At 39.4% G+C, this 25,000-nt stretch overlaps 1 protein-coding gene across 6 annotated transcripts in view; it reads right to left on the reverse strand.

Moving 5' to 3' along the window:
• The window catches only part of LOC138041522 (RNA-binding motif, single-stranded-interacting protein 2-like), a 66,131-nt gene that overhangs the window by 2,691 nt on the left and 38,440 nt on the right, over nt 1-25,000 (reverse strand). For all 6 annotated transcript variants that reach the window (XM_068887505.1, XM_068887473.1, XM_068887366.1 and 3 more), the window contains 15 exons: nt 24,858-25,000; nt 21,045-21,103; nt 20,420-20,511; nt 19,564-19,626; nt 15,669-15,763; nt 15,284-15,345; nt 14,944-15,018; nt 14,612-14,640; nt 13,614-13,657; nt 12,430-12,484; nt 11,876-11,989; nt 11,200-11,433; nt 10,186-10,325; nt 8,142-8,187; nt 1-1,970 (listed from right to left, as the gene is read on the reverse strand). The exon at nt 1-1,970 is cut by the window's left edge and continues 2,691 nt beyond it; the exon at nt 24,858-25,000 is cut by the window's right edge and continues 21 nt beyond it. In XM_068887505.1, coding sequence (XP_068743606.1) covers nt 8,181-8,187; nt 10,186-10,325; nt 11,200-11,433; nt 11,876-11,989; nt 12,430-12,484; nt 13,614-13,657; nt 14,612-14,640; nt 14,944-15,018; nt 15,284-15,345; nt 15,669-15,763; nt 19,564-19,626; nt 20,420-20,511; nt 21,045-21,103; nt 24,858-25,000 — 1,212 coding nt within the window. In that variant the 3' untranslated portion in view covers nt 1-1,970; nt 8,142-8,180. The remainder of the gene's footprint in view (nt 1,971-8,141; nt 8,188-10,185; nt 10,326-11,199; nt 11,434-11,875; nt 11,990-12,429; nt 12,485-13,613; nt 13,658-14,611; nt 14,641-14,943; nt 15,019-15,283; nt 15,346-15,668; nt 15,764-19,563; nt 19,627-20,419; nt 20,512-21,044; nt 21,104-24,857) is intronic.

A 25,000-nucleotide genomic window follows, 5' to 3' on the forward strand; every position in this document is an offset into this window, starting at 1 on the left:
AAAAGAAACGAAGCGGGTCTGTATTGGCGTGCTATTCGTATCCGTTCTATAACGCTAAATAACAGTCGCAGTTAAATTATGAAACAATTTCATAGACCTGAAAAAAACATTTAGCAAAAATACCTCCCCCACAAGAGGTCATCCTCTTTTTTTTTCTGTACAGTCTACATTACACACCTTTTTCTTTGCTAGACTAAACTTTAAACGCCAACACCCAACGTGAAACTCAAGTTTCAGCTTTTGTACAAATCATTGCAAACATCTCAGTCTCACAAAATAGAAAGTAAAAAAAAAACTATCAGCTATCGCTACATTAGAGCCCAAGCTCAAGTTACTAGAAGCACAAAATCGAGGCAATTGTTAAGCCTCGTTCTCATCCCTTTGAACGGGCGACGTTAACAATCGTTTTAATTAGCATTAGAAATTAAATACGATCACAATAGATTCTTCTGTTTTCCAGTTCCTGGAAAATGCAATTTAAAATACTCTTCATTCTTTCATTCGATGCAAAAATTTATCTTACCCCAAATAAGACAGACTCATGGGGTGTTGTGAAAAGGTAAACAAGAATTTTCTTGGTTGCACGAAGATATGGAAAGCCGCTCAGTTCTTTTTAAGCAGAAATAAGAGTCCTTTCTCTTATAGCTTTTTCGCCGATAGTTCGATGTCGACTATCTCGACTATTCATTGATTCTTTGGGACATGCTATGATTTCAAATACTTTTTGCTAACTATTACAGAAATCGGCAGCACGTCAATGCACATTAGTACTACAAAAACTAAGGTTGTGTTCTATTGGGATCAACCGTTTTAAGTTGGTTGGCATTTTTGCTGTTCTATTGGATAAAAACCCGTTTTCGGTTGATTTGGTTGATCAACTTTTTCAACCGGCATCAAACTAAGGTTGAAACAGTTGAAAAAGTATGGGCAGCGACCGCTGACATTTACGCGGGCTTCAGCCATGTTGTTTTCCTTCTACTTATCAACATTGAGAAGTCTAACATAAATGGTTATTCCCAGAAGTTACCGCGTTTCAACCGAAAATGGTTGGAAAAGTGTTATATAAGGCCACTTTGGAAAATATCACATTACTCTTTGTTTTTTCTCCAAAAGCTTGCATAGGCATCGTTTCCAGTTTTTCTTGGGACTTACAATGGTTCCAAGAGAAAACAAAAACTAGGCTTATGCAAACTTTGGAGGGACAAACAAAGAGTATTATGGTATTTTCCGAAGTGGCCCATTGGGAAACCTAAATTGCTTCAACCTAAACGCGGTTGCGGTTGAAACGGTCGATCACAACAGAACACGAACTAAAGCTCACTATTTCAAATTTTAAAATCATAATGATTTTAAATGATTTTAAATAAATCGACGGTGCAGTTAAAGTCAGGGTTGATTATTTCGAAGAATTTTTAGGCTTTCGTCACACTTAAGTGTCAGTGACCCTCTACGAGCAACTGATACTGTAAGGTGGTCCTCAGTCATGTATTCGCGCACTTAAGGGGTCTATCTCATTCCACGAATCTTTTCTTTTCTTCCAGTGAAGTCTCGATCAAGTTCATGTCTGAATTAGCCAAGTACTTCCCTTTGAACTGAATTTCCATTATTTCTTCGCGTTATATAGTTAGAAATTCTTTTCCTTCCTTTTTCCGGGGGGGATGATTTGTTTCCAAAATTCCACGACAAAGTACATTGCTTTCATTTGCAAACCGGGACGCCGTTGTTTCAGTCAGCAAACATCTGTTTCAAGGCGGTGTAAAAATTATTAAAGGAAATCCCCTTAAACAGACAGCTTCATACCTTTGAGTGAAAAAGAAACACCAAACACCTGAACTGAATTCACTTAATTAAATTAACACCCATGTCTAAGCCACTGGGTCCCAATGCGACCAGAAATATGTTCTCCTCTTGCTTTCCGTCGTTTCAATCTTTCGACCAGTTTGTGTCTGAAACAGTTTCATCTTGTCAAACTAAAATGAAAGAGAAACCGGCAATCAAAATTTCGCAGATCATTCCCATGCTACTACTGTCTTATCGTATGGGCTGGAATTTTTTAATGTTAAGACATTTGGAAAAAGATCATTGTGATTAAATTAAGCCTGAGGAACCGGTTACCAATAGCCACGTGGTTAGAAATATTTCAACCACTTTGGAAAGGCAACGACATCCGAATGATGCCAGCATTATTACAAGAGAAGTGTTACCGAATTCTGATGAAAAAAAAAAAAAGCTCAGTTAACATAACTGACCAGCTCTCAGATGGCTTGACAGCTCAGTGATAGAGCAAAGTTCATCACAATGACACGGCCATGGATTTGAGTCACTTTGAAACATGGATTGTTTTCGGACAGCTTCAGTTGCTTCATTGGCATTCCGATTTTCTGTCGCTTCGCAAGTGGAAACGTCCGCAATTCTAGCTGAGATCTAACGATAGATGGATTTCAGATATCTTCCATCACAAATCAAGAGCTGCACCTAAAGGAAGATTTCGCGAAATATCTCATTGGATGAAATGTTGTCCCCGAAATTTCGCTTGGCGATCCCCTTATAGGTGTGTCTAAAATGATCAAGATACTGAAACACCACGGAAAAATAACACCTCAAGTTTTCAGTTCCTTTTTAGTTCGCTGGGAAGTTCGAAAAATGTACCTCTTAAGTATGAATTTCTGCAAGGAGGTTAATTTGAATTCCCTAAAACTTTCCGGTTCTGAAATCTTCAGCTACGAAACCGAAGAGATCAAATTCTTCTACCTGATAAAAATATGAGAGACAATTTTAAGAATCCCCTCTGGCAGGATGCGGACAAGGTTTCTATTAGCACAGCGGAATACTTTACTCAGAACAACTCCAGCGGAGCACCATGGGTAAGATTTTTGGGAAATCTATCCATGAAAGAAATTTTGGTTATGAAGTTACGTACGTCCGTACGTCTGCCCGAACAGACTGTCGGGGTGGAGGTGGGGAGGCAGGATAGCCACTGGGGACGAGAGTGTTTGGGCAATTTTCCTTGGCGGGAAATCGCGTGGCAGCGTTGCAATTGGCAACCCGCGTTTTTCTGGCGGGAAATCATATTAGTGACAAGCAACGGGATAAAGAGCAGGAAAGATCACTAGAGAAGAGGCGACGAAATTTGAGAAATTTAAGCAAAGAAATCTTCGAGAGAAGCCGAGGAAGGAGAAGAAGAGTCAATTTCGATGAAAATCATCATAACGCTGAGAGCAATAGAGCGAGAGACAAAACACTTCTTTACAACGGTTAGCTTTCAGGTAACACATATTTTGTAAAACTACAATCCTGGTCAAAAGGTGTTGGGAAGGTTGCGCGCACCACTTCACTTTACACCTAATTCGATTATTCTAACTATTGGTTGTCTATTTGGGAAATACCATGTTGGGCTCACGTGTTCCCGTGAAAGGTCACTGAGATGAAAGAAACGAATGCATATTTGAAATTCGGGCTTTAGACGAAAGAGAGAGCCTTGCACCGGCATCGTAGAGGTATGGGTTTGAATCCCGTTGAAGACATGTTTTGGACGTTTAATTGTCTAGATAAGTGCGTGGATGACTTCTCTCTTTCGTCTATAGCCCGCACTTCAAATATGCTTTCATTAGCGGACCGTACTCTGCAGTACAGCCTGCGAAATTTGAAATTTTTATAAAACATTCTCCAGTAAGTCTTCTATGTCGTTTATGTTACATAAACTTGCAAAACTATTTGAATCATGCTAGCAACTATTTCAAAAAGCCAAGAAGATAAATTACTTTTTCGGATCTTTGCGGCAGTTGAACCTTCCCCTCGACTTCAACTAATTTCCTTTCCCGCATGCCTGATTACCACAGAGATAATAAATATCTTACTAACCTCGTTTTCTTGGTCCGAACTGTAAAATTACGGATACTCGTTTTTTCCCGTTGATTTACGGTCCCCACGCGATAAATCAACGGGAAAAAACTCGGACCTCGAACTCGGTTAGTAAGAGGTTAAAAATCGCTGCGGTATGGATGAGCTAAATTTCATGTGGCGAATCAAAAAGTACTTTCCTGCCGGCCGCTCTAGTCCAATCACTTCTTAATTAAATCTGGGCGTTCGGCTATCTTCAGAGTGCATATGAAAAGAATTTTCGCAACTATTTTTTGTTAGGTTTTTACGTAGCTTACATACAGCTTGTTTGATTCTCAATTGTGTTTGGCTTGTGCGCGAGATGAATCTGCCTTTTTTCGCGGCTTCAAAATGCACTTCGGACACAAAAATTTCTGACTTTTCCCGCACGGCCAAAATGCTTTTGTGACGTCATTGGTGTGTTACATTTCGATGGACAACATGGCGGACAAGCGGAGAAAACGTCTCCCGGGAAAGTTTTTCGTGGCTGGCAGGCCAGGAGGAGTAAGTTGCACTAACACGAATGCAACACCAGGAGTTTCAATGCATCTGTTCCCTACGAACGAGGTTTCGAGAAACCAGTGGCTTAAGTTCGTGTATAGGCCTACAAAGACTTCGGTGCTTTGCTCTGTTCACTTTACTCCACACTGCTTTACGAGAAGAATTGATTTGATAGACGCAAGTGAAGATGTATCAAAAAATCGTCATCTCATAAACGGCTCAGTTCCAACAATAGATGCAGCCATAGAGCAACAAGAGCGACCGGTTTCGACCGATCGGGAGCGAAGGATGGTGAGTGTAGAATGTAATGTTAATTGATTTGTTGGAATATCGCTCAATTCAATGAGGTCTCCGGTGAAACAATGACACGATCCCCTAATTTAGGCTAACTGTTGTAACTAATCTTTAGACAATTAGAGAGCTTTTAAAAGCAACGCCATCCACCTCAACTTCAAAAACTTCACCAGAGGCAGCTATCGATCAAGAGGGTCTTGATTGAAGTGATGCGACACAAAGTCAGGAAGGTGTAGTTATCACAGAAAATTAGGAGCCGACGTCGCAATGTGTCATCGAAACTCCTGTCGGTGCGGAAAGGCTTCCTAGTGCACCTTCGTGTGATAAGTGTTCTGGCTTGTCCAAAAGCCTTAGACGATTTCAAAAGGAAAGTTATTACCTTAGGAAACGGAACAGGGAGCTCAACGATCAACTCAAACAGAGAGCAGGTGTTACCAAGTCTAACGGGAAATCTAGAAACGGAGAATGTGGGAACGGGGAATCTTTAAAGGCCCACGTTCACCCTACAGGCATTGCGTGCCGTGGAACAATTTTCATATATCAAAATCCCGCCAAAGCTGAAATTCATTCAATCAGGGACCGGTTGCTCGAAGGCTGGTTAACGCTAACCGTTGGTTAAGAGGTATCAAAACCTATAGGTTTCCATGGTGATTTAACGCTGGTTAGCGCTAACCATGCTTCGAGCAACCCGGACCAGATCGCTACGATAATTGAGCAATGCGAATTTCCAAAAACAAACGGTCGAAACGTTTGTCGGTTGAAGGGAAAACAGGGAATCTTTAAAATAGGGAATAAGTTCAAAAATGGAGAATCTTAAAAAATGGAAACGTTGTTTGTTGAAATATAGATCAGTGAACTGAAATCAGCTTTATTCACGACTTCTTTTTTTAAATCTTATAACGTCATTTGATGCTATCAGTTTTTAAAATCTATTTCAAGTTGCTACCATAACTTTTTTCTTGAAATCGTGGCCAAGAGAAAGTGACAAGTGAAACCAACAAAGTTGTATAGCGACATTTAACGCACCGATAATTAATCAACGGTAAGTCCGGTTTAGGTCAACATTTCATTAATTACTAATTCCAAAATGTTTCTTCAGTAATATTTACTTTTGCCAATAACACATGAATAACATATTGGGGAGCTAACGAATCGACGACGTTCGCACGACGACGCCGTTGGGCCATATCATAGTCCCGCGTCGCCGTCCCCCGTAGAAATGTGAATTTACGACTCGCAGGAAAGACGACGACGTTGGCGCGCTGGCGGCAAATTTTTCCACCGTTTCCGAAGTGTGTTTTCTTTTAGTGTGATTTGGACTATTCGCCTCGGCGTTGAATTTTCGGCTAAAGAAGGTATATCTTGTAACAAAAACGGCTCTGAAAGACCTTTGACCTATTACGTCTTGTTCTCCGAGATTATTCCACTTGAACTGCGGAAGACCTTCGAAGCGAGCGATCTTTTTTTTTTTTACACTTAGTGCAAACGGAAGTTTAAATTTTTCCCCACAAGACATCATGGTGTAGGAGGTTTCACGAAGTACACAAGGACCACTTATTCACGAAATCCCCGAAAAAACCGCTAACAATCCAGAGATGAGAATTTCTGCGTCAAACACCGCCGTATATAATTGTCATGAATGTGAAATGTCAAATTCTGTAGAGTCAGTCCTTCAGAAAATGGAAACTATAGAACCCTGAGGCCACATCAGATAAAGTTTCACGGATCACTTTTGGAGGCGGTAAATGAATCTCTCTCCAAAGCAAATGTCATTTTATGCTTGTAACCACGATTTCCGCATTAAAATTTCCTGCTAAACTTTCATTGATACGCCCGACTTGAAATGATCAAGAGAAGCGCACGTGCATGAACGCGGTGAATGGCAAGGGTGCTAATTATACCAAGCCCGTAGGCACGTTGTTTTCAGTAATGACGCGGGTATAATAAGAAAAACAATCCGAGGGCTTTTAAAAGGAGTCGAACCTGTGACCATCCGATTACTAGTTCGGACGCTCTTCTACTGAACTATTCTCGGTTTTTTACATGACGTCACGGCCGCCATGTTGGAGACCCTAAACAAAGAAACGGTGGCCATGTTAGAGCCCCGACCAAATTCTCCGTGAATTTAATTCTATTATTACGCAAACATTTTTCTTTTCGTGGAAAAACATGGTTGTTGATCACGAGAGTGAAAACCAACAATAAGATACTCCTGGGACTATCATGTTCTGTTGGTCTACATACCGCTATAGGACATGGCGAAATTGTGGCATTCTAATAAAGGAGATGGTGAATTTTAAGCCCGCTAAAGGAATGAAATGGTTTAATGATGCTAAACGAATGTAATGACGCGGGCATATTCGCAGATTTCCTATTTTAAAGATTCCCTGTTTTAAAGATCCCTTGTTCCCTGTTTCTGCATTTCCCGAATTCGTTCTAAACAGCAACGAAACTCGAGTGAGAATGTAACAATGAAAAAGAATTTTCCCGTCTATTCCGATTCCTTTTACTGCGATTTTGATAATTCTGCGGAATTCATCTTCAAGTGCCAACGCCCAAACTGCGTTTTGGCTTCCATCAATCAAACTTTCCGACGCCAACCACAGATGACGAAATCAATTGATGCGTGACCTAAACCACCAATCAGCATCTTTGGGTTCCACGGTACGGGTCACATTCCTACATTCGAACTCGACCGCGATGGAGAGCGATGGGAATCTGTACGAAACTTTTTACTGAAGAATTTCTAAAAATATATCATAATGGTGTTGGAACTGTGAACTAAACAAAAATTCTAATTCACTTTCCGGAGGCGGAGTCGATCTTTCCGGCTATGTTTGGAAATTTGATTGATGGTGGCCTACGTGTAGCCGTTTTTCTTTCGGGGGGAGGGTACGGCTACACGTAGGCTCTGACGAAGGGCTAACGCTCGAAACGTCAGCTTTTAGAATCTCTGTACGGTGGCCAATTTACATTATCAACTCCGTTGATAAAACCAAATTTTTGTACACGTAGGCTAGATACGCAGTTTGGCGCTTATAGGTTATAGCGCTTGATGGTAAGATTCCGCAGAATTATGAAAACCGCAGTAAAGCGGAATGTGTGTGAATGGATTGCATGCGAACGCAGAAGAAAATACGTCTGCGTTCGCAGTCCGCCAACAAATGGCCGTCGTGAAGATTGTTGTCCGAAACATTCCGAAAGCTTACGAAAATTTAACGAAAGAAGAACCCAAGAATTTTTCAAAATGGCGAGAAAACATGGCCAACAATTATCTAAAATAAGAGCCAATCTTGATTCTTTGCTCGTTTAATACGATGACAATTTCACCTTCAAGTCAAAACAAGGAGGCACTCGTCGCATTTGGTTCTTTCAGACTGACCAGCCGCTGTTTTCAACGTAAGTTAACGTTGTAATCTATAAGCTAAGAGCTTGCACGCGTGCACTTAATTCCGCTGAGAACTTACTTTAAATAATTTGCATGTTTCCTGTTTGTAGTGGGATCATCATTTTCTAAAACAACAAGGAAAATAAATAGTCTTTTTATAACAGCGTTAATATTATTAAGTGATTCCAAAGCTCGTTAGTGTAAGCTTCTTTGCTTGAGCAGCACTTAAAATTAAGTTCATATTGAATACTGAAAGCTTATTAGCTCCATAAGTTATTAAATTTTAGAATTACTAAGCATGAAAGTGCATTTTATCCAGTGTGAAATGTGAAGACAAAATGTTTCTCCAATAAGGTTATTATTCTTAAACTTGTACTGCACTTGTGGATTTCATTTGTGACAAAGCTGTACTAAAGTAGGAAACTTTGAATTAATCCACTTGGCCATTTCATAGTTACAGTTCCAATGACCTGTCATTTGAATGTAATAAAGTCGCTATGAATGTAACTGTAAATTTTACAAGCTGAACTGAACTCGTTTCATTGCATCCATGTACAATGAAGCTCCCTTGAGTCTCCTACACTTCACTGGTAGAGCGTAAGAACTAGTAAGAGACCTTATTATATGACCAGCCCCGTGATCGGGCAAGATGAACCAAATCACGCACTGTGATTGGCTACCCGAGTGGGCAAGATGGAGTTATACTGCCCGCTCCGGATTTCTCGCTTGGTCCCGCAAGTTTTGGTGTTTTATCTCATATACTAAATCCTTTATTCACCAAGCTTGTTTGGTCAAGATAACTGGACACTGGCCTTGTTCTTTTTTAGCGTGTTTATGGACCTCGACCAAACACGCAAAAAAAGAACTTGGTCAATAACTCATATAAATGGGCTAACTCAAATGTTGTACCCGATTCAATACCCGATTCAAACCCTTTGGGAATAAAACTATTTTCATATCATTTCAATGTGAATGTTACATTGTAATGCAAATATAATACACAAAGAATCATAACCCCCAGAGATTTGAATTGGGTACAACATTAAGTAAGCTGATTTGGTCTATTGGCGGGTCGCAGGTTTGAAAAATACATCTCTTTATTTCATTCACTGGTTTGAAAAGATTGGAGGGGGGGGGGGAGGGGCTAGGTTTCGGTATGAGTCACGGAAGTGTGAGTGGAGAGGGGAGAGGTTTAGGAGAAAACAACACTGTAGGAGAAACTTAAGTACCTCCCTCTCTGCTGCCTCTAGGTGTTAACATGTCACATCTCTTTTAATACAATAATATTGCAAATAATTATTCTTCATTTCAACACTTTATATCATAGCAGTGTAATGCAGAACAGTCTCCTATAGTCAGTGGTAGAGCACATGAACAAGTAATTTAAGATTTTTTTTCGGAGTATCCTCGGAGTCAACATTAAAAAAAAATAGATGTCATTACTATTTACTGTACAAGCACTAGCAGTTACAGCATTGGATGTACAGTCTGTACATAAAAAAAAATCAGCATTATAAAAAATAATCTTTAGCTGCAATCATTCCTGGGCCTGGTCATTTAGAAATCAAAGATCAGAAATTACATGTAATGGCCAGACTGGTACTCCCCCCAGACTTTTGTTGGGGCTACATGACTCATCGGCCTTGGGAGAGGAAAGAGCTTTAAAGTAAATCTTATTAACAATAATGTTACAAAGTAACTCTTATTAACAATAATGTTATAAAAAATAAGAGTGTCCTCTAGGCATACATTCTTACTGCATGTATTTGTTTAAGAGCAATTCACTGTTCTAGTAGTGGATTAAATTTAGAGACAGTTCTCTGAGAGGGTAGGAAAAACCAATGAACATGGACACCTGTTGCACAAATCGAGTGAAAGATATCAGAAAAAAGTAAGGGGAGTGACCTTTAAAAACCCCAGTTTATTAACCCACCAGTTTTTCTGGTGCCAACCTGCCTTAAAGCTTATGTGGAACCATGTGCATTAACCAAGGCGTCCTTCCAAATTAAGACTTGATTAGCACAAGTATTGATTAGCACAGTACATTGAAAACAGATCTGTCCTTGGTCACTCGAAAATTATAATTTTGAGCCAGGGGTTTTGTCAATCATTTGCTATTATACCTTTGATAAGATGTGTAGCTCCCCATTCTGTGGTCTTCCATTGACTGAGTATGATCAGAAAGATGCTGAGGCAGACCAGCCGCTTGTGGTGACATGGGAGGAGGCCCAAGGGGATCTCCCTCACCTACCAATGAATGGTCCTGCAATTCCACAGTTAAAAAGTAATTTAAGTACAAGATTTCATGGACATAGTAGGTCAAGACACATTCAATGTGTTATATGTCATTAATTTTGAGCGGTCAACATGACACAAGTCTCACTATGCGAAGCAAAGTCAAGAGGTACAGTACAAATGCTCTGGTCATAAGGGGGGAAGTCATTGTCCATATATAGTAACCTCTCTCTAATACTCAGCATTCCAGACTGAAATTCCAGGCATTTAGACTGCACATAAGCTAACCTTCAGCAAATGAGCTTCTTGTACATGTACTTGTCAATAATAATTCTTTAAACACCCACTACTTTAATTGCAACTATTCATCATCATCAATAGTTTAAATTTAACAAATTGGAGAATACACAACCACATAATTACAGCAAAGCTAATCAAGGGCGGGCTGTGTAACTTACAGCTGTACAATCAAATTGATGTTTGAACGTGTAATGGGCGCACAGGAAGGATTTGAAAGTACCTTGCAAACTTAACAAAATTAAAATTAATGCTTTACAGACAGAAGGATTAAATTTTGTTGAATTGATAACAGTGAGAGGAGTACAATAACATTTTATGCTCTTTACTTTCTTCTTTTGTTCTCAGTGTATGTGAATCTATAAATACATGTACATCTTTTCCTTTTTCCCAAGTTAGCTAGCTGACTCATCCGTTTCAGTTTTAAGCAGGTCAAGTTGAGTAATGAAACCCTGGCTTGACCTTAGTAAAGTTCTTTGTATTTAAACCCATTGTTAGGAGGGAAAAAATTACAGCATAGCTGCTGTTAACACACAGTATTATTACTAGATCTACAATATTATTGTCACACCTTATATTACAGAGCTTATCTCATACAGCTGTACCTCAAGTGACATGTAGTGCGGATGTGGCTGTCCATGCTGATGCATCATTTGCCATGAAGCTTGAGAGAATGAACTGTGAACTGGACTGGTGATGTACTGTGACCCAGACATTTGTAGTTGGTTCATCTGATTTGCTAAGTGCTGCACAGTGCTCTGTTGCAGTGGGGCAACAGTATGTTCAATTGATGAGGGTGTTACTGCAGTTGCTGCTGCTGCAGCTGTTGCAAGTTGACTCTAGATGAAAGGCAAATGCACATTGGTAAGTTTCACTTGGGTAACAAGACAACTTTGTAAAAGAAGGAAACTACATTGTAGAGTTTGCTTAACCACTAATTTTGGCAATGTAAGAAAATGATCTGGTGATACAAGATTAAAGAAAAAGAAGAAGAAAAACCTACTTTTTTGAAAGCTGTTGTTGGATATAAGTGTGTATATATAGGTACCATACATTCTGTATGCGTTTGTAATGAATGATGCCCTTAATCACTGACAATGTCACGATTGGGGAAGTACTCTCCACTGGAGACTTGAAGGAAGAACGAGTAAAACACATTAATCTAATTCTGAAATTTAGACTTCCTTTTCTAACAATGTTCAAAGTACTGTAAGATTTCTAAATGTAGCTGAGAATGCCACAATGATAAGCAGTATGAAGTATATGTAGCAGGGTTCTCACCGGTTGTAATTGATGCTGCATCTGAATGTAGGGTTGATGAAGCCAACTTCCACCTCCAGCTGCTGCAGCAAGCTGGTAGGCCAAAGGTACATTTGTTTGAACAAAGGTTGCTCCCTTATGAAGACATCAATCACAAGCAAAACACTGGTTACTTATAGGATGGACATAAGTGGTGTAATAGATATTTACATTTTGAGGTACATGAAGAAATACAGTTATAACTGTTCACAAGAAAATTGATAAGCCATGCACCATTAATTGTGGCACACAAAATTGTCATTATGATTATCACAATTAAAAATGTGTAAGTCATTAGCTCATCAGGAGGGGATTATTTTTGAATTATATCCACACTAAAGGAATCCTTGTACATCCAACCAGCTAGTGTAACATTTCCTATTCGTCCAATGGAAATTACTACTGGTTGGCATGCAAAGGAAAATTAATTTTCTACAACAAAAAAAAAACTGATTGTGGCCCACCATCTTTATTTGACCTTAATCTTTATTTGGCCTTGTGAGTGAAACTGAACTTACAATGAAAGGGTTACTCACTTGCCCTGGGAGAACTGTAGCATGGGTAACTCTCGCTGATGTGTTTACAGTAGACCTGAACAAAAAAGAAGTGGAAAAGAGTTCTGGGGCCATCTCCCACAAAATCAAGAATAAATGAAAATAACATACATGTAAGCTGTAGTAATGACATCTGATTTTTTCAAATGGATATTAAATAATAATTATTGTAATAATTTTATTACAGTCAAATTTTTGAGCTGTTTGTGAAGTCAGTGGAATATAAATGTATGTTAAAAATGCACATACCCTTACAAACATGCGTGCAATTTAAAAATTAGTATTCTCCATTAAAAATACAAATGCACCTTGAATCAAACCAGTCCGACAACATGCAAATCTGCTTGCACTATGACTACACTTAATCTGTTTTCTACCAACAATAGAGATTATAACACACAGCTGGGAGCCATGCCAAGCCGAACCATACAGCCTGACCTTTATTAACATACAGTGTAAGAGCATAATTGTCTTACAATGACACAAAAAAGTGGCTGGGGAATAAGTTCACCTCAACTGACTACATTCTACAAATACTTCACAGGTGAGTGAGCAGGGCATGTCAGGCAATGGCAGATGGCAAAACAAAAACTGAAACTTTACATGTGCCACATGACCTGAAATCCCCTGCACACCTGTACCCAGACTCCCAGCCGTGTGTGAGAAAAACGTTTTCCGCTTCTTTTGTTCCTCAGCCAGCGGAAAACCACACTTATAAAATTATTGGCCAATAGCTGTGCTTGGATGAGAGTATGTTAAACATGGCTGTGACGACACACAAATTTTCATTGGTTGTATGTTGTCAGATGCTCATTTCGATTGGCTGGTAGGAAATTTGAGCGTGTATCAAGAAAATCTGTTTCAATCAAGAAGTAAAAAAAAACGCATTTTCCTTTATTTGTCAAATTATTTTTGAGAAATATTTCATAAAAGCAATAGAGGATTTTTTTTCCATGTTTACATAGCCTCATCTAAACATTCGAGGTGTTGGGAGAATTCTCGACAGTTATGCAAACCCTCGACTCCGTCTTGGGTTTGCATAACTGTCTCCAATTCCCCAACCCCTACCCCTTCCCCCGCCCCCTTTCTTGTGGTTAGATGAGGCTATCTAAATGCAGAAAAAATCCTCTATTGCCAAATTGTTAATTAATGAGATTTGTACTTACCCATTTTGCATAACAAGTGGATCATACCCCAACAAAGGGACTCCCTTGATAAAAAAACAAAAAAAAAAAACCACACAAAATTAAAAGTGGCAATACTTCCCTCTCATCCTGGTAATTTTCCATGGCTAGTATGTCTGGACTGTCTGGCATAATGGGAAAGGGCCCTAAGTGGTGGGCTGGTGGTGCTTGAACCCTTTTTTTCCTGAATGCCCCCATATCCACCCGTAAACTTGTTTAGCATGAGATAGAGAAAAATCTATTAAGATTTTGAATGGGGGTAGAGGCTGTTAATAACTACTTAAAACTTTTGACATAAAAGAAATACAGAAAAATGAAAGAGAGGCATGGATGGATGCAAATGGACAAGATTGAAACAGATTGCATTTAATCTTGAAAAAGGTCGGCCCGACATTTTACATGTTCATGGCAAATCGGCTTGATAAAGGTCGTTTTTGCTCAGAATTTCAGATTATCATTTTATAGTTTTAAACTCATGATTAACTTAAGATTTCCCCAAAACATCCTAAAATAATGTGGCATACATGTAGCTCCTAATAGAGAGCCTTATATTCCACAATGAGAATGACTATGAGATTTTCTCATAGAGCAAAAGTGAGCGTGTGCAAACCACTGTCATTTTGGTGGGAAAAACGTGGTACCGTTGTCATTATTTTTAGTGTGAGGTTTGGCAAAAATATCGTCATGTCAAAACAAGTCACCACCAATACAGTAGCAGTTTGGACATTCTTCAAAAGGCTCAGTTACTGGCAGTAAGAATAACTGAGCAACCTATGCTGCTCATGCTGAATCATCCAAGTTATAAAATAATTGTCTACATATTTTCGCTAAAAACGGGCAGTTATATCTTGCACTCGTTCTCGTCTTCGTCCTAGAATCTAAAGGTCCCAATTGTGCCACCCTGTATTTCCTAAACAGTACTTGTACACACCTTAAAGTCTACCTACAATAACATGTCACAGCAAAGGTTGAAAACTCACCTCTTGCCTGTTAATTGGCCAGGAACTATCTGCAAAACATACAGTGATAACATAATGACTATGTAACTGCATCCAACAGAAAAGATGCAACTACATGTGAGATAATGAAAGTGCACAATTATGGACTTTTTGCTTGAATTATCAATTGCAAAGGTGAGAGGAGAGGCATTAGCCGAACCCACTAACCTCTTGTGCTAAAATATTTTGTTTTTCACTACCAGGATCTATAAAAATGATCAGTTGGCAAGTTCAGACCTCTAATAGAAGTGTTGGACTGTGTGTACTTTCCTAAGAATCTATGGACAGGGATGCAAATTACCATTGGGTCTTACCATGGTTTTGTTGATTCTGCTGTCTCTTCTTTGGACCTCCATCAGCAAATTTCACAACTAGTGATTCAATACTACCTGTAGGGCAGACAACAGTATTGCCAGTGATTAAATTTTTTTCCAGACAGTCATATTCCTTGTTGTCATTTCAAACTGCAAGCGTGAAGTAAAATTAATTATACAATGAAAAGTACATCTATAAAAATCAATATTAATTAACCCATTAAGTTCTAAAACTGCTCCCCATTGACAAACAAATCTACTTATGTTAGACAGAATAAAATCTATCAAGTCTCGCTCCTAGGAGTCAATGGCTTAGAACATCATCATTTTTTAGTCTCACCTGGAATCTTTTCGCCATTAAAATCTTTAATTATTTGTTCACAAATCTGTGTATTTTCCATCCTAAGGAAATTAATAAACAAAAAAGTGAATAGAACAACACCAAAATTTCACTCATTAAAATAACCGAATTAACAAATTTAATTATGGTAGTCTTTAGAGTGCTGGCCCCAGGAGACTCCATGCTAGCATTTACGTGAGAGTTAAAAAAGCATAGCGTTTAGTAGCAATATTGAAATAAGCAGGAGTGGTAAACAAGAGTGGACAAGAAAACAGATGCCAAAAGTTGTGCAGTACTTATACACTGAGCAGTATTGTAATGCTTTAACCCAATATGGACCAAAAGCATGTGCCACCTTTCATAGCAACAACTACTGTACATGTACCTTGCAAATCCCACTCCTCTACTCTCGTGGTCTGTATCTCTTAGTATTCTAGTTGATATAACCTTGCCATATCTTCTCAACATTGCTTCTAATTTCTGGGGAAAAAACAGTGTTTAAATGAGGTATTTCTAACATCTTAAGGTCCAAATGTTAAAAGGCCAACCTTAAATTTAGCAGGCTGCAGTATGGCCAGCTACCGGTAAATTGGCCTATAAGAGTCCTTATACAAGATGTACAGTAGTTTCGTTTAATCGACCGGACACCACACCTAAACAACTAACCACCAATGGCACAACACGTGATGCAGCTTTCTGATTTCCTTTGTCAAAACAAAGTAGTTTATGATTTTCTCATCCTCTTTAGTCACCACATTCCTACCCAAGGCACCAAGAAATAGGCAAAATTTAATGTCTGCTCCTGAGTTGCTCAATCGACCACAGTAATGTTTGGACGATTATGTTCCATCTTTGTGGTCTCAACACTCCCATCCCCACCAGATCTTCACATTCTCAACCTCCAACACCCTCAACTGATTTGGGACCACCTTACACCACACATCAGCACAATTCACACCATACTTCTGACAAAGCTCCCAGTACACCCTCAACCTCATCCAATCATGCTTCCTCTGATACTCCCTCTGCGTAAAACCAGTACAACCACTTGCAACATGCCCAGCAGACCCAACCACCTTGCCACACACACTACACTTTGGATCTACATCCTCCTTCTCAATGGTAGCCTGAAAAAACCTCATTCGCAGAGTAAGCATCCGCAGATAAGCGGCATCCTGAATTTAGCAGCTCAAATTTTGGAAGAAAGTTCTTTCAAAGAAATCAAAAGAAATCGAAAGTTGAGTCTTTTAGAAGTCTTCTTCATCCACTGTTCATCGAACATAAACTCACCAATAACATTGAAACGGAAAATACCCATAATTTTAGCCTTTTAATGTAATGAACATCGTTTCTACCAACTTTGACGTATAATAATTATTGATCTTTTTCTGGTATTTGTCGACAGGAATTTCTTCATTCAACACAGTTTTTCCATGGATTTTTACACGTTCAGAACATTCATAGCTTAGTAACCAGGCATTAGATGAGATGTGAGGATGGAAAACTGGACACCAGAAGCAGCCTTTTTCAAACGTTCCCCCAGATAAGCCACACCCCTGATTTCTAGCGACGATATTTGGGGAAAAGGTGCAGCTTATCTGCATGTGTTTACAGGGCCCTTCCATGCTCTTCCCCAAATACCCAGCTCTAAGCCACTTCCCTGACATCTCTCATTAACTTCCCATACAACCTCTTCTCCCAAAATGTCTCCTTCCTTGCCTTCTCCACCTGCTTTTTGTACTCGTTTTTTGTTTCTCCCACCTGCAGTGCCTCTACAAAACCTTCAACATTCACCAATCCCTTTTCTTGTCATATCCAAGCAGACCAAGTTCCCCCGACTTCACAGCATCATAATTATACACTGATCAATCCTCTCCTACCATTCTTCCTCTTCACATGCAAGCTCCATACACTCCCCTTCTTGTGGAATGCCTTAAACCTCTTAAAACTCAGTTTCCAATCACTTTAATTCACAATCCCTGCACTGTGTATCACCACTCCTATGGTCCATGCAATTATTGCCCTAAATTCCCACAGTATAACTTTGACCTCGCCACCAGTTTCACTCTCTTCAAATACGCCTGTTTCACCTCCTTCATCACCTTCTGCATAATATCTGCACTCTCCAACACTTGTACCCTTCCCATCAACCTTACCCACCAACTGACCATCTAGCAACACAACTTCTTCACAATGAAACTTCAATCCTTGCTTCAACACCAACACCGCACACTTGTCCAGCCCAAACCCCAACCCTATAACCTGTGAAAATACCCACCGACATTGATTGAACTCTCCAGCTCCTCTTCAGACCTTTCATGCAGCTTCAAATCGTCCATGAAAAATCAGCAAAATGGTGGGAGGGATCATCGCAAGAACAAACGAAAGTGGAGACAAGGAGCCCCCCTGGAATATACAATGTTTGATACCCCACTTCATCCAACACTTCCCTATTTGACATCAACAAAGTTCTCCAATCACTCACCCAACAAACCCATCACATTGTCAGCTGCCTTCACTGTTTCCAGCATTTCGACAACCTACGAATGTGACACCATTATCATAGGCCTTTTGAAAAACTATCCATTCCATTGCCAAACAGCTTTTCTCCATTCAAGCTTCCCTTGAGACCACTTTGTCTATCAAAAACTAATCCTTTGTACCCTGCTACCTCTTCCACATCAATGGCAAACATGCAATCTGTCTGTAGTTGCCAGCCACTGTTCCCTTGGCATGACCCTTCTATATAAACACCATTCTCCCCTTTATCATTAACTCCCTTACCTCCCCACTGTCCAAACAACCCTGCAAACTCTTAAACTCTCGACTTAAACCTCTCAAACCAAACCCCCCTACACCATCGGGGGCCTTCCAATTTGCCATTTAGTCCATTTTCTACATCCTCAACATTGATCTTCATTTTCTCTTGTTTCTCCACATTACCCATCCTGTCCCTTGCCTCATCCAACCAACAAGCGTCCTCATTATGCCTCTTCTCCACTGACCAAATACCATTCGAGAACCTCATTGCCTCACTTGCATTTGCTGATTGGGTTGGCTCTGAGTTTGCCTTGCTCCCCAACTCCTTGTACAACTGACTTTGGTTAGTCTTGAACAGTGTGTTCTGCCTAACCATACAGTTGTCTACAAAGTACCAATTTTCGTGCTTCCTTACTGGATCTTCCTCTTCAATAAGCAACTCACCACAACCAACCCCTCTTGACAACTTGATACTTCCTCCCAAGCACAGTTCCCTTCCTCATCTTTTCAGCCCTTGCCAAATCCTGCCTCCATTAATTTTTATGATGCTCTTCTCAATCCTTCTTGCCACCTGGGTTTCTTCTCAAACTTATTTAATACCTTTCTTCTTCCTCATCAGCCCTAACCCAGTATACAAAAGCTTCTTAATCTTTGACACCAACAAACAACCCATCCTTCACAAGATTATGCATCAGCCCTTGCACAACCTTCACATCTCTGTTCACTTTCCTCCTATACTGAGCCCCTAAACCAAGAACCTCAACCCACTCCTGACTACCAGATTGCTCTTATCTTCTGAAGTACAGTTTACCTCCTCCTGATTGCTCGCCACTCTAAGACCATCATCACCCAGAAAAGTAACCAAAATCTCCACAACCACTTTGATCTCTTTGTTAATACCCTCGACCACCATATTTTCCTTCTCTCCACTTCCACCTTCAGCAACCTCAAAATCTACCTCAGTCACAGATTTGTCTCCTTTACATGTACCCACAGCCTCTAACTCTGTAAATAACATCATCCACACCAGACCCGGACTTGTTATAGTAATAATAATAATAATAATAATAATAATAATGATAATAATAATAATAATAATAATAAATAATAAGCCTATATCCTAGTCTAGGTGCAGCTTGATGGAGTTTGCCTTAATTGACTGACACTAAATGCAACAAAAGCATCCAAACGGGAAAGATAAAAACCCCATTCTGACTTGCTTCTCGCTGGCAATGCAATTAACTTTGCCTTAACTGGCTGGGACCATGTCATTGTGCTGGTTTGAGCTAAGTGGACCATGAGATTTAGGAAGAACTCCAACGGCTGTAATAAGTTGTTTGAGAACAAATTCAAGACAAGTCTGGTGCCACAGTTGAATTAAAAAAAGTCCTTTTACTGGCCTTTAAGTTGATGGGTGTGATTTCTCACTTGATAATAACAATAATGATAATGATAATTGAGATTAGCTTTTACGTCATATTATATTTTTATTGCTATCCATTAATTAATTAAACACTTACTGCTTCATCAAAATTTCTTGGAAGATAAAGGAAATATAGATTTGTAGGATCTTGCTCTTGTTGCTGGAAAGGGAAAAAATAACGTTCATTGACAGATCAACAAGCTGAGGTTTAGTTTGTCTCTGCACAATATCTTAAACAAGTACCGGTAAATCTCCATGAGACTCGAAAATTGAGCAGTTATGAATGGCCTTTTGTGTCAAAAAGGACGGTCTTGCAGAGTGATGTGTATGATGAAAAGTCAAAGACTGTTCCTGCAGCTATTCTCATGGCTGTATTGCCCAATCCTAGAACGAAATGGGCGACCACAGAAGCTGCAGGGAAAAGAGCTTCTGTCAGTTGGGGTGGTTGGAGCTCGTTTGCGACAATGTTGCTTTTCTTCCCAAGTTGCAATGAGGTCTTCCTCATACTGCTTTGCGCTGTGTAGGATGGTGGCACTCCATTTGGAGTGGTCCGTGGCAAGTGACTCCTATAAGGTGGGGTTTATCCCTGCATGACTCATGCTGTCCTTACAGACTAGACTGCAAGCAGTTCCTTCATAAATCAGTCGAGCAGCCCGCTTTTCTGAGGCGGTCGGGTTTTGTGGCGCAAACACATAAAATGACCGCGGGAGGCTTGGAAGAAAAGCAGGCCGCTCGACTGATTTATGAAGGGACTGCTCGCAGTCTACTTACAGACATCTTTACATCGCAAGTGAGGACAATCTCAAGGGTGAGGGGCATTGGCTAGTTCTCCGTAGAGAAGGTGCTTTGGAATACGGGTAGAATCCATACAGTGGACACGCCCTAGTAGCCACCTCAGGCATCTCTTTTGCACTCTTGAAAAGAACAGGTAAGCATGGAACTATGGCATGTACCTTTGCCATCTGGGCTTGTATTCCCTTGTTTTTCAAAGCTGTGACTGCCTTTTGTGCAACAGTCGGTGACTCAAAATCCACAAACCCATATCCTGTAATAAATTTCACAAATAGATTAATATCTCCAGGAATTTGGGAATGTTTCACAAGAGTAACACTAAGAAAATTTTACATTTTACACAACACTAAAAGTCTAACAGTAAACCTACATGTAGTACAAGTTGAGGATGATCAAATTCAAACATTGTAACCCATAATGATTGTAGTTACTTGAATGAATGTTCTCTAATCTGGATCAGAAAACTACACAATTTAGTTTCCATCCTAACTGTTTAAGAGTAATACATTTCAAATAATCATTTTGTACAAACAAATATAATTGTACAACTATATGATAATAATAGAGGATACCCATGCAGGGTTAAAACTTGTGTTTATAAAAACATGTGCTTATGATTAAATGTAACCCTTTGGCTTTGACGTTCTTGAGCTTTGAAAACAGTGAGAAGTAAATTAAGGCAATACAAGCATTTAGGATGCATTTTTATGTAACATGTACATGTATTATAAATACAACAATGGTCAATGGAAATATCAACATTGAATTGAAAAGAGAAATGCTCACCTTTACATTTATTAGTGTTCTTATCTAGAATTGCTTTAGTTGAAATAATATTTCCATATCTGAAGATAAGAACAAACAATATTTACAGCTATACACTTACAGAGTCACTATACAGCATAAAATAAGAGTACTTGAGAAAAATGATATTTAATAATAGGCTTTCTTGTTTAATATCTGTTGGACATCTCGATGTCAGTGAGAAGCTCCTGTGTAATATTTTTCTGCTTCCCTCTGCAGTCCCACTACTGACGCACAGTCACGTGAAAACGCAGATTGTGCAGATTATGCTGATTGAGTACTTTTTCATTTGGTAACCAGAAAGCATGAGAAAGAGGTGCTCTACATCGCCATGTGATGTCCCTCTATTAATTTGTAAAACTAAACCCAAATATCGCATTTTGCAACACGCGCAGGAGACACTTCATGTTTCTTTTTGTAATTACCTAAAGTAGAGAATTCTTCATTTCTTTGAATTGGAGTACGAATTTTCTGTTTTGAGAAAGCGCATTAGTCTTGGAGATCGTACATCTTGAGTATCACATGGCGTGCAATGTCACCTTAGAAGCATTCTTGTTTGAAAAAGAGAAGTATTAAAGTACTCCATCTGCAATCTGCACGATTTGCATTTACCGTAACATGACCGACTGACACATGAAATTGGACCCACTTACATGTAGGATTCTTAGTTGCAAAAATATAGAGTGAAATTATGGCTCAAATTATTAGGAAGTGATCAGTTGCCTTAGACAAGCTTATACATGTATTATGTACATCAAAATGACCCCAGATCAAAAGAAATCTAGTGTAATGTATACACTACCGTCTTCTGAATGACTTGTGACAACCACCATGCATACTTTGGGCTTCAGGAGCTTCATCACATCAATAGCACCTGTGAGATCATACTTATTTTGTCTGTATCACTCCGCATGTCATGTACGGTCTACTGCAGCAATTGGGCAGGGCTAAAATTCTCCATAATGAGACAAACTGCCCTCTGCAAAACGCACCGTTTTTTGCGGGGGAACAGGAAATGACCAGGCTGAAAATGCATTTGCCATCCTCATTCTGATTGACTGTAGATATGCCAAACAATTTTGTTCGGCCAATGAGATCCTCTCCCTCATAGCATCATTTGCACCCTCGCTCTGCTCAGGTGCAAATGATGCTACTCGGGCTTCAAATAAACAATATTCCTTCCAAAAGTCAAGTAATTGTCCTATTACATGTATTATGCTCCCATCAATGTTAAGCTGCGTGTGTGGGGAAGGCCCGTCATAGGTGGGGGATTTGACCTTGCATCATTTTCTCTGTTTAAATACCCAACCCCAGGGATGTTATCTTTGGTCAAAGAGTGCAAAATAATTCCCGATCCCCCTTTCTCCAATATGTAGCTTCTTTTGAATAGAAAATTGTCCACAATGTACTACTGAACAAGACAGTGAAACAGGGAAATTCTGGTACAGTTCTTCTCATGAAACTAGATAACTTGTTTCTTTGCGTAACTTAGGGTGTGTTCGAAGGACCGTATTCCCGAATAGGAATACATGGAATTTAGAAGTTAGGAATCCTTCATTCTTATGGAGATTCACAAATTATAAAATTGTCAAACACCTGTTAATTGCTATTTTAAACATAATTATCTTCATTATCCTTGTTGCTTCAAAATGCCAGACATACTGTTTTAAGTCACCACTCCAAGTATTCTTATTCCGGAATAGGATCAATCAAACTTGCCCTTAGTCTAATGACTTGCATCACAAGGCCCACAATGAGGCTGACTTCAACTCATAACATTACTTTCAGTTCCTAAAACCTTTCTGCTTTTAACTAGTATACTATTATTGGTATGTCACATATGAACAAAACCTGAACATGACATATTTGCATGACACAATTATCTGTACTGTACTGGTACGCACTAAGAAAAATGCACAAAGCAATGCTCGATGTGTCGACCCCTGAGGTCGTCAATGCAACTGGATTCATTCAATTGCAACACTTACGGTGTTTCCGTATCCTTTAAGGAAATGCAAACTGAAATCTACATCTTTCATTAGCTTCATTTCAGAAATGACATCCAAGATTTTTCTAAAAACTCTCAATTTTACTTGGAAAGTGTACATAATAGACTTTTAATACAGGAAAAGCCTTTACACTTTAAAATACGTAAACAAGCTAAATGCAATGACCGTGTACTTGCATGTACAATGTACACCAGTATGCCTAGTGTTTGCTAGGTATAAGAATTGGTTTCCAGATTACATATGTACAGTAGCTCTCTTTCCACTGACAACTGTAATTCTCAGAAATAATGTGAAAGAAAATAATGAAATTGTTGTTCATGATGAATCGCCATATTAAAATTTAAAAAATGTACCACTGTCACAAATGTTGCAAATTATTTAAATGCATAAACAAGCAAATACAAAACTTAAGGCCGAGGTTTTGGTGTCACTGTGACACCATTCTCAAGGTACATTGAATAAATTAATGCAGAGATTTAGTGTTCTCTAGAATTAGCATGAGAGCAAAGGCTCTCAAGTTTTTCAAGTGAATACCTTTGCGCCAATCGAGTCTGTTTGCATGTTGAGAGAAGGATGTGCGAATTAAAAGAATTAGGATCAACAGTATATAAATGCGCATGTCATAGTACCATGTCGGGAACAGTCGACTTGGTCACAATCGAATTTGTTAGCAATGTTATGATTAATGTGCATTAGCTTTTTGTCCAATTTATTTTCAAGGCAAATAATCCATCTCTGGCTGTCAAGGTCGCTTTATGCACTCTTATTTTTGGCTTGGCCTCGCTTGCATTTTACCTTTTGTTGAAATGTATTAAGGTCTGGAGGCCCGCAATTTTTTGGCGACTAAAGTACTTGAGCTGGCGACCAAATCTGGAAAGTTAGGGGACAGCTGAGCCCTAGGTTATTTCCTGAAAGTCAAGCAATGCAAAGCCTTTGACCAGACTGTGATTCCTTTCTGAGTTATGTTCGAGTCTATGCTAATGTAATCTAATTATGTTAGTAATAGTGCACAATGCTATTCACTAGCAAATTTCTGAACATTTGAGATACAGCCAGCAATCTTGTTGTCTTCCAATTCTGCAAAGCTTATGTGGCACCAATACAGACACCCATCACACTATAACCAAGAAACCACTTCACCATCCCTCACACTGTGATGAGGATCATGCAGGCCACATACCACACAAAGAACATTTCATCCTTGTTGCTCTCATCCCCTACATTACTTGAGGTTTGCACTTTTCTTTGTTGGTTTCCTTTGTTCCCTTTCTTGAGCTTCTTCCTCTTGCCTGACCTTGGACTTTTTCCCGTCCAATGTTTAGGCACCTTTCTGAGCCCCCTTTATCCTTTTCTTTTCATGGGTTTGGTGCAGATGGTGACCAAAATTTTACTTCCTCAAAAGGGTGAAAAAATACTTCGTGCAACTTGTCTAATAACCACCTCAGGTAACCACAGATGGTGGTTGTGGTTTCCGAAGTTTCTTACCTTGCTTGCAGATGTCTCCATGCCTTCTGCCCCTATTAGTTCTCTGTGCCAAATTTCCCAAGATGGCATCAGTTGACCTCAGGCTACTAACGGGTTGAGGTTAAATTTCTCAACCCATGGGACTCAATGAAATGATGAAAAGCGCCTACTACGGACAAACTTCTTATGCCAAATCCCCCACCTATGCCTGGCCACCCTCCCCCCTGAGGCTTAACATTGATAGGTTAATTATATTAAGTGGAAACTACTTTGTGTTGATTCAGTCGAGGTATAAAATGCAGACAAAGAATAGTTCCCTTACCTGCTACATAAATTATTTAAATCTTCATCTGTTGTCCCTGGTGAAAGACCTCTAATGTAAAGGTTGGTTTTGCTTAGTTTCTCATCAGGTTCATCCTGACTGTCACTTGCTGACAAACGTCTTTGGGATGAACTTGGAGGTGG

Source organism: Montipora capricornis, chromosome 1 (genome assembly GCF_036669925.1).
Source record: "Montipora capricornis isolate CH-2021 chromosome 1, ASM3666992v2, whole genome shotgun sequence".
Lineage (NCBI taxonomy): Eukaryota > Metazoa > Cnidaria > Anthozoa > Scleractinia > Acroporidae > Montipora > Montipora capricornis.